Source organism: Sardina pilchardus, chromosome 16, assembly GCF_963854185.1.
Source record: "Sardina pilchardus chromosome 16, fSarPil1.1, whole genome shotgun sequence".
Taxonomy (NCBI): Eukaryota; Metazoa; Chordata; class Actinopteri; order Clupeiformes; family Clupeidae; genus Sardina; species Sardina pilchardus.
This window is the reverse complement of record NC_085009.1, coordinates 22431442-22441441: the sequence shown is the minus strand read 5'-3', so window position 1 is coordinate 22441441 and position 10000 is coordinate 22431442. Positions and strand designations below refer to the sequence as shown.

General features: G+C 44.4%; 1 protein-coding gene across 1 annotated transcript in view; it reads right to left on the bottom strand.

Moving 5' to 3' along the window:
• The window catches only part of LOC134060243 (glucosidase 2 subunit beta-like), a 153589-nt gene that overhangs the window by 94373 nt on the left and 49216 nt on the right, over nucleotides 1-10000 (bottom strand). The window contains exon 9 of the mRNA XM_062516880.1: nucleotides 898-949. Coding sequence (XP_062372864.1) covers nucleotides 898-949 — 52 coding nt within the window. The remainder of the gene's footprint in view (nucleotides 1-897; nucleotides 950-10000) is intronic.

Genomic DNA, 10000 nt, shown 5'->3' with positions numbered 1-10000 from the left:
CAACCCCAGACTATACATTTCTGTATAGTTTGGCTTGCCAGGCAACCAGGCATCTAACCACATCTGACAAAGACGCAGGGCCCTCATTTAAATAAACGGCAGAGAGCAAAGTCAGGCAGTGAGGAAAGTGTCTTGTAAAGGAACTGAAGCTATCACTGGGAACACCTGGTTTGAAAACCCCCATGCTCATACTTAGGACCTTGCGCATGGTAATCAATTAGCTAAATTAAATATGGACTGATGGAAAGAGAAAAGATATGAAAAAAAAAACACAGTACAGTAATTTCCTGTGTATTAGCCGTATTGTGCATAAGCCGCAGGACAGTGGTTTATGCAAGTTAAAAGAAACAAAACCATATTACCGTAATACCATATTAATTGCCCCCATGTATTAAAACCTCATAGCTGAATGAATTTTGCTAAATCAATGTATAACCCGCGGCTAATAGTTGGGTAATTACAGTAGATCATGCTGACTCTGGGTACTGGCAGCACCAAAGGGACAGATCTATTATAAACACTGATCAGACGATCATGTGAGATCGACAGACAGAGAAGAGAGATAGAGATAAACAGAGAAGATGGGAAAACGAGTACAAATGTCTTCCATTTCTGGTGTGTGTGTGTACCAGTGATGTGTGGAATTGCCTACTGTACATATGTCATGAGACTTTGAGGATGATGATGTGCCATGAAGTGAATGGCCTGCTAAGGAAGTTAGTGTCTAAGATACTTTGAAAGCTCACAGCACAGAATGAAAATCAAAATGTTCCAGAACCCTCTGTGTTTTGTTTCGAGAAGAATTGCAGAGAAAATGAGAAAATCCAGTGGAAGATTGAAGGAATCGGTTTGGATAGATCACAGTCGACTGAGAGCATCGGGATGATTTAGTCTTACCTTCCATCGCCGCTTTAGCATCGGGGTCATTCTCTGTGGCTGGGTCTCTCGCCTGACGAGACGCGATGCGGTCGGGGTGGACGCAGCGTGGAAAGATAGATAGAAAAAAAGAAGGAAAGAAAGAGAGAGAGAGAGACAGGGAAAAAGAGGCCATGAAAAAACAAGGTCAAAGTCATGAACGAGACACACACAAGACACACAGACTTAAGTGGCCTCCTGCAGATAGATCCTGTCGTGATGGACACGCCACGGTGTGACCATCCTCCCCTCGGCCCGTAGGGGACACAAGACACTTGTCCCGTCCTTGCGGAATCGGACGGATCTAGACTAACCCTGTTGTCTGTCGGTTCCCACCACACGTTCTTTTTTTTTCTTTGTCTTTTTTTCTTTTTTTTTGTTCCAAAAGTGTGCTGTCGATGGGGTATGGAACATGCCAGAACAGGGTTATGACATTGAAAAGTTTAGGAGCTTTTTTGCAACCACAAACACAACGTGAGCGCAGCAAACTTCAGAAAACGCATCTTCGAAACTGGTTGTAAAATGGTTGTGAACGCGTGGTGGGTGGCGGAAAGTGAATGTGAATGATTCACTGCAAGCCATCCACTTCGGTTGATTAAAACATTCAATCACATTAAAGAGCCGTCAAAACTGACCAACAGCTAAGAAGTTGCCTCAATTAACAAATGCGAAAAGGACAGTGCCATCAGTACTTCTCCAAAGTTAGAGCTAAAGCGCCAGCCAGCTAAGACCATCAAACTGCCTCCGCAGAAATGAAAACAGGCAACTTTTGAAAACCCACGGATGTATGGAATTAGCGTGCTGTTTCACACATGAAAGCTAACCCACCAATCACACAGCCATTGCTTGTGAAAGCTTCCTTTTTTCAGCTGCCAGTACGTGTTACAGTACACACACACACACACACACACACACACACACTCACACACAGACACATAGACACACACACACACACACACACACTCACACACAGACACATAGACACACACACACACACACACACACACACACACACACACACACACAGCTGCCAGTAGGCGTTACTGCTTTGACGCACACAATGGGCCACGGGAGAATTGGTCCTCCGAGGCAGCAGCAGCAGCAGCAGTAGCTCGTGTAGCCCCACCGAGCAGCGAGAGGGAAACGGGAACATAAATTCAAAGGCATTAATAAATTGACAAGTGCAATATTTCTGCATTTGTAATCACCATCAAACAGACTTCATTTCGCTCCGACGGCGAGCGCGTTCAGCAGGGGCTTATCTTATAAACACAGGCCTAATCAAAATAAATGGCTCAAACCACTCTGGGACGCAGAGACAGAGGCAAGCATTTGCAACTAAGAGAGATGGGAAAATGAAAGGAATAGATGTATACACACACACTCACACACTACAGCTTCAGGGAAAATGAAAGGAATAGATGTATACACAGTGCCCCTCCAGAAGTATTGGCACCTCTGCTAAAAGTTGACTAAAAGCCGGCGTAAAAAAATAATCTGCTGGTGATTTATTGTACTCTCGCGATGAAAACAATGGTGAAAAATCCAACCTTGGAGGGAAACAAATTTGTGTTGAGAAAAAATAAAAATGAAACAAAACATGTCGCTCATAATTATACACACATAAATCACCAAAAGATTATTTTTTGTACCTGTTTTTAGGTGCCAGTAATTCTGGGGGGTAATATATATATATATATATAGAGAGAGAGAAATAGTAGAGAGAGAGAGAGAGACACACACACACACACACACACACACACACACACACCGAACAGTCATGCTAATAAAGCACCCTAAAGAAAGGTAAATTAACACATGACACATCAAAACAATTTTCAAAACAATGGCAATGTACTGTAATGCCAGAGAAGAAGATAGACAGATAGGTGCAGACAGACAGACAGGCAGATAAACAGATAGATAGACAGCTAGATAGATAGATAGATAGATAGATAGACAGCTAGATAGATAGACAGATTGATAGACAGACAGATAGATAAATGGATGTGAATTCCCAAGGTTATGCAGTACTGTAGGTCAGGAATGTGATTTCTTCTGGGGGGATCTTTATCTGTTGCTCCCCTCAGCCATGTTTTCTTCCTGTGGTGTTTCTGGCTTTTTCTCTCTCTCTCCGTTTGGCAGCTCTGCATGTGTGTTGGCCAACTGTGATGCACACAGCCCCCCCTCCTGGGCAGAGGCAAGGTCTGGATCCCCCCCCCTCACACACACACACACACACACACACACACACACACACACACGCACGCTGCCCAGTGCTGGGTAAGATGGAGACACACACGCACACACACACGCACACGCAAACTCACGCATACACACGCACACATACACATTCACACACACACACCTACACATAAGTAACACATAACACATACAAAGAGCGGGTTTCAGTGATGTGATACACTGAACAATAACAAACATTTATGGGCCGTTCATAAAGCCGTACCGTGACGCTCAGACCATAATAATTCCAAAGAAACGTTCACGATCCAACTGGTCTACGCTCGCGTTGCGCTCTGAAAGATGAACCAAGTTCCAGCGCTCAGATTGGTTGACGCTAGCACAACGTTGGCGCTCCCACTGTTCCGCTGCTAAACCACAGCAAACATCAGGAAATCTGCTGCTGGTCAATGTCTAAAGATCCAGTCGGTCATCCATGCTAACAAAGTACAAAGTGTAACCAAAGCTAATTTGATTGCGCGACAAAATCTATTTGCTAATCTAATACCACGAGCAACACCCGAAACGCAAACATCAGGGGGTCAGTCACACGATAGCTCACGATAGTTCATGTACAAGGCACTTGGCTCATTCAATAGACCTCTGAAGTTCGCCTACAAACAGGAACAAAAGTTGCCATCTTTACCCATATAAGGAGATCCGGGTGTTAATTGAAGCTAACTACATATGGCAAGTTACATTGTAAGTTAGCTCTGGGGTAGCAAAGATCAAAGTGTGCCATCTTCAGGTACCGAAGATCATAGTATTCGCTCGAAATCAGAGGACACAACTCTGTAGAGCGAAACATCTGCTTTTCCGATTTCTTTAAAGGTAAACTATGCAACGTGTTTTAGTTAATCAATTTGTTCTGTTATATATGATTAAATGAGTCATTACCGGTCGAACAGTCTTTTTTTCGGACGCCCTAGTGGTCTGTAGCGGTAGAACCACACTTGCAACTTCAGGAGACCTCGGGCACGCACCCATGCTCTACTCCAGGAAGTGTCATGTAAAGTCTCATGAAAAGGCACGGCAGACTGACCGATTGAGGAGTTTTGTAAAATATACTCGCTAGAGCTTTAGGGGAAGCTCTGCAGAGATACAAGCATAAAACGAGCAAAAACGAAAAGTGAAAGCGAAACCGGCGATGAAATCGTCCAATCCTGCATAGGATACCTTTAACAGGTGCGGAAATTCAAAATCCCCATGTTATTTTCCCATAGAAAAAAAAAATCAAGATATGGGATCTCCTCAAGAAATGGGATCTCCTTATTTGGGCAAAGCTTTTTTGCAGGCGAACTTCAGAGGTCTATGACTTAGAGGTAGAGGATTTCCCCACAGTGGCTGATGGGCAACTATGCCTATTTGACATTACACAACATGACCCAGGACAACAATGCCCAATTGGCTAAAATTTCAATTGAGCCCAAAAAGACCCTCCTTCAAGTTCAAGTTCACGTTTTGTATTGTCACATACACTTTGCAGTGTAGTGAAATTCTTGTGCCACAGTTGCAATAAGGAGGGGTAAATAACAGTAGTATGTGTGTGTGTGTGTGTGTGTGTGTGTGTGTGTGTGTGTGTGTGTGTGTGTGTGTGTGTGTGTGTGTGTGTTAGTATAGAGGGGGGGGGGGGGGGGGGTGTTCAAATACCACACAGTACAACATGCTCTGAGAGTAGCCTGAATGCCCAACCAAAGAACTAAAGCAGCAGAAAACAAGTACTGTAGGCTTCTTCAGCAAGTGCTTGAGCCCTGTTGATGTGGACTTTAATCATACAAAATCTGTACTTAACTGATTCCAACTGATTGCCTTGTATCACAGACCACAGACCATTCCCTGAGACGGATCCATTTTATACTCATTCCTTTTGTTCAGTGTATACTTTGCAATCAGTGAGAGTGAAAGCTGAGTACATGGAGTTTAAAAGACAATTGACCTTAAATATGTAAGCAAAGCCCTGAAGGTCAATGAAAGGCCCCTACAAAGGGAGCCTCTATCAAGTGAGTGTGTGTATTATTGACACCAAGTGAATCTCTATGCCTAATAATGGACAATGGATAACTTTTCTGGAGGTATTTTTTATCTTTTTTTTGTTCCTTCTCCAAAGTGGTCGAAGAGAATTAGCTAGCTACACCTCGCTTCCAAAGAGAGCTTCAATGTAAGACTTCACCTCATGGTTCACCATCACTTGTGTAATGATTTGCATCGCAAACGGTCATCCAGAAGAAAAAAAAAACAGATTAGAACATTTTTTTTTTTAAGACTTGGTTTAACCTCGCTCTGTGCTGTACTGGCACAGGGACTCTAGAGACCTCTTGTCCATTGATTTTTCTGAAATGTCATTTTTTTTGGTGGGATTCACCATTTTTTTTTTTTTTTTTTTTATCTCTTGAGCCAAAACTCAATTTTAAATTCTGAGCTGCAGGCGCACAGCTCTGCCACATTCACACAAGCCCAAGAAGGTTCAAAGGAGAAGTGTTCACATGCTGAACATACAGTAAGCGTAAGGTAGGCAATATGAAAAAGACAGCCACAAAGACTGTGTCTCAAACCACCTACTTGCACACTTCAAAAATACTCGGTGTTAAGTATGCAGTGCAGATATTGGGACAATACTAACCATTGGAAAGAGGGCACTACGGATGGAGGTGCTCAGTGTACACTAGTAGTGTACTGATCTGATGGAAGTATGTGGCTTGAGACACAGCCAGAGAGACTGTTGTAGATCTGACTAATCTCTCTCTCTCTTACTCTTTCTCTTACTCTTTCTCTCTCTCTCTCTCTCTCTCTCTCTCTCTCTCTCTTTCTCTCTTTCTCTCTTTCTCTCTCTCTCTCTCTCTCTCTCTCTCTCTCTCTCTCTCTCTCTCTCTCTCTCTCTCTCTCTCTCTCTCTCTCTCTCTCTATACACACTACCCTTGAGAGAGTCCCCAGGGAGCAGAGGATAGAGATGTTCCATAGCTAGCGGACTCGTCCGTCGCCACAGCGACCAGGTCCTTGACAAGAGGCAATCTTTTGATTAAATTTAATGACAGACTCGAAAAAGCCAACAAGTGTCTGTAACGACCAAGAGAGGAGAAAAGAGGAACAAAGAAAAACACAGATATATAAATAAATAAATACAATGGCATGTTTTCACATAAGAGAATGAATCCATTTTTTTTGTATTATTATTATTCTTTTTTTAGCCAACTTTGGCTCTTTGTTTTTTTTTTGGCCTTTCGGATTTTCAAAGACACCTTCGACTTTGTCCCTTTTCTTTGGCCATCTGATCGGTGACTGTCACCTGAAAAGAAGGCCTCCAGCTTTGATTTCCCCTTGTTCCTATTCAACAGGAAGCTCGCCATTCTCTGCCACCTGTGCGATGGTATGCACACGTACTGTGGCCTCACTAATGGGGGCCACCTGCAAAAACGAAACAGCTCTAAAGACGAGCTCGAACACAAGATAAAAAGCTTCAAGGGGACGCTTCAAAAGGTGCTTGAGAACGAATTGCTTCTAATTTGTGTGCCTAAAAATAGCCAGAAGTTTTTGATGGCATGAGTTTTGCTCGTGTCACTTGAAGCTGGGGATGGAGTAGAGCGGGTGTATAAAACTGACACCATCTCTTGAGAACTCTATTCACACAGCGCTGCGTTATGTAAGGCTACAGATGCTAAGCGTCTCAGTCTTTCTAAGCCCTAAACGACACCTCCTTTCCCACAATGCTTAGCTGTCAGCCGCTGCGGGTGAGCGAGAAGGATCTCAGGCCGTGGTCAAAGTGAGCTCAAAGCAACACACAAGTTTTTCCCACAAATCTTAGCTGCTGGCTGCTGCAGGGGTGACAGGCGGGTCATAAATTGTCCCGGACAGACGCCCGGTTGTGTGTGTGTGCTTGTATGTGTGTGTGTGTGTGTGTGTGTGTGTGTGTGTGTGTGTGTGTGTGTGTTTGTCTGTGTGTGTACGTGTTTCTGTATGTCTGACTCTTTGTATGTGTATGGCTGAGTGTGTTTGTATGTGTGTCTCTGTATGTTCGATTGAATGTGTGTGCGTGTGTGTGTGTGTGTGTGTGTATGGTGAAGCGATGACACACACACACACAGGGCAGGGGATGCCAGTGGGGGATTGTCCACAGTGTCATCGGCCCACATTTCCACTTCCACTCGTGGAACCCCCCCATACACGACCTTTAAAGTCAATGACTCAGAAGGGACATCCAGGAAAACTCTGTGTGTGTGTGTGTGTGTGTGTGTATGTATATGAGATAGAGAGTGTGCATGCATGTGTATGTATGTGTGTCACTTCCAAGTTTGTGCGAGATATCTGCAATATCATTCTCTCTCTCTCTCTCTCTCTCTCTCTCTCTCTCTCTCTCTCTCTCTCTCTCTCTCTCTCTCTCTCTCTCTCTCTCTCTCTCTCTCTCTCTCTCTCTCTCTCTCGTGCTTGTGGATGTGTGTGTGGTTGTGTGTGTGTGTGTGTGTGTGTGTGTGTGTGTACAGAACATTTTGGAGCACATGATGGAATACGTCTTGAGGCTTTATCATTTTACTCTTGTCTGATGTGGTTTCATATCGCAGTAGCTGCTTCGAAAAATTAAGTATCGATCGGATCACAAGAGAGGTAGAAGTATGTGTACTGTATGTATGTATCATAGCATCTCTTGTGTGTGTGTGTGTGTGTGTGTGTGTGTGTGTGTGTGTGTGTGTGTGTTGGGGTGCCTGCCCGTGTGCATGTACTGTATATGTGTGTGTGTGTGTGTGTGTGTGTGTGTGTGTGTGTATGTATACAGTATGTGTGTATGGATGTGTGTGCTGCTACCAATATAGACACGTATCGCAGTCATAAAGCTAGAGCTCAGTGCAGTCTCATGACATTAGGCTGCCAAGCAACAGTCCCACGGCTGTCTGTCAGTTCGGCACTAAGAGTTCTAGAATACCTGATTATCGCTCCCCTTCTGTGTGGCTGGCGGACCACTCTCACTGACCAAAACAAACACAACACAACCTCTAACACGGAACACTGAGCCCAACGGAAAAGAAGACACAACGATGGTTTGTAAAACAATAACACACACTGATGACAGCAAAAGTGTAACTAACTACAGTGTAGCTAACTAACTACCTAACTTAATAACCAACTAACTAACAGGATCAAGCTGTTATTGTTAGTTACTGAAGACACAAACTAGAGTTCTTGAAAAATCACCACAAATAATTGGAATGAATGACAGAATATACATATAAATGAATACATCACATTAAACACATAAAAACATACATTTGTGAATTAAATAAATAACACGCTTGGCAGGGAGCTGCAGTTTTGTATCGGGGTGCCATCACTCATGCGTTGGCAGGCTGTGTGTGTGTGTGTGTGTATCTCTTTGTGTGTGTGTGTGTGTGTGTGTGTGTGTGTGTGTGTGTGTGTGTGTGTGTGTGTTTGTGTGCGTATCTGTGTGTGTATGTGTGTGTGTGTGTGTGTAGGAGGTGGAGTAGTTGGTGCCAGGAGGACCAGAATGGAGCACACTTCCATATTTCATGTGTGACAAACTCAAATGGCCCCACTGCAGCCACGTGTGTGTGTGTGTGTGTGTGTGTGTGTGTGTGTGTGTGTGTGTGTGTGTGTGTGTGTGTGTGTGTGTGTCTAGTTGGCTTGCCAGAAAAAAAAAATGAAAAAAAAATCGCCTTTCCTCCTCTGCTCTGGAAATCACTCTTCTCCTCCGACCGGACCACTCTTATCCCCCTCTCCTCCCCTCCATTTGTCTTGTTCCCTCTCTCAAGTCTTCTGTTCTCCTCTCCCCTTTTGTTCTCTTTTTTTCACCCCCCAAAATTGTATTTCTTTTCTTTACTCTCCTGACACACCCTCATATTACCCTCTCCTCTCCTCTCCTCTCGTCTTCTCTCCTCTTTCTTCTTGTCTGCGTGCCTACTTTTTTTTCTGCAGTCATTTCCCCCTCTCTTTTTTTCTTCTCTCCTCATTCACCCTCCTTTCTTTCCTCCTCTCCACTTCACTCTTTCCTAAATTCCTCTTTTCTTTCCCCCACTCTCTTTAAAATGTCTCTCCACTCTTCTGACCTGACTCTGCACTCGACCCCATTGGGCCCATAGTGCTGTCCAGCACACGACTTTGCCTTACAAATGTCTCTCCTCTCCTCTCCTCTCCTCTCCCCTCTTCTCCTCCCCTCTCCTCTCCTCTCCTCTCCCCTCCCCTCTTCTCCTCCCCTCTCCTCTCCTCTCCTCTCCTCTCATCGCCCATCCTCTCCTCTCCTCCCTCCTCCTCTCCTCTCCTCTGTCCACTCTGTTCCCCTTTCCCTTTTTCTCCAACTCATGGGTTTGGTTCCTCTGAAGCCTTTTCTTTAGCTGCTCTCTCCTCCTCCTCCCCCCTGAACAGCTGTGCTCTTAGCTCTGCTGCTGATTGTCCACTTAACCATTTTCTTTTTTTCCTCTTCTCAGAAATGTCCTGTTCTGCTGATGGCCGTCCTATAACTACCCTTTCCTCTCCCCTCTCCTCTCCTCTCCCCTCCTCTCTCCTCACTCCTCTCTCTTCTCCTCTCATCCCCCCTCCTCTCCTCAACTGTCCTCTACTCTACTGTCCATACTCCTCTCCTCCCCTCTCCTCTCCTCTCCTCTCATCCCCCCTCCTCTCCTCTCCTCTCCTCTCCTCTCCTCTCCTCTCCTCTACTGTCCTCTACTGTCCTCTCCTCTACTGTCCATACTCCTCTCCTCCCCCCACACTTCATCAATGCATCAGTTACAACAGGCATCCAAAAACATGCCCTTATAACTAAAGTGTTAATATTGTTAATTTTTGAGAATAAATAATCTGTGTTATTTATTCTCCTTTTTAAAAAACATATGATGCACTCCAC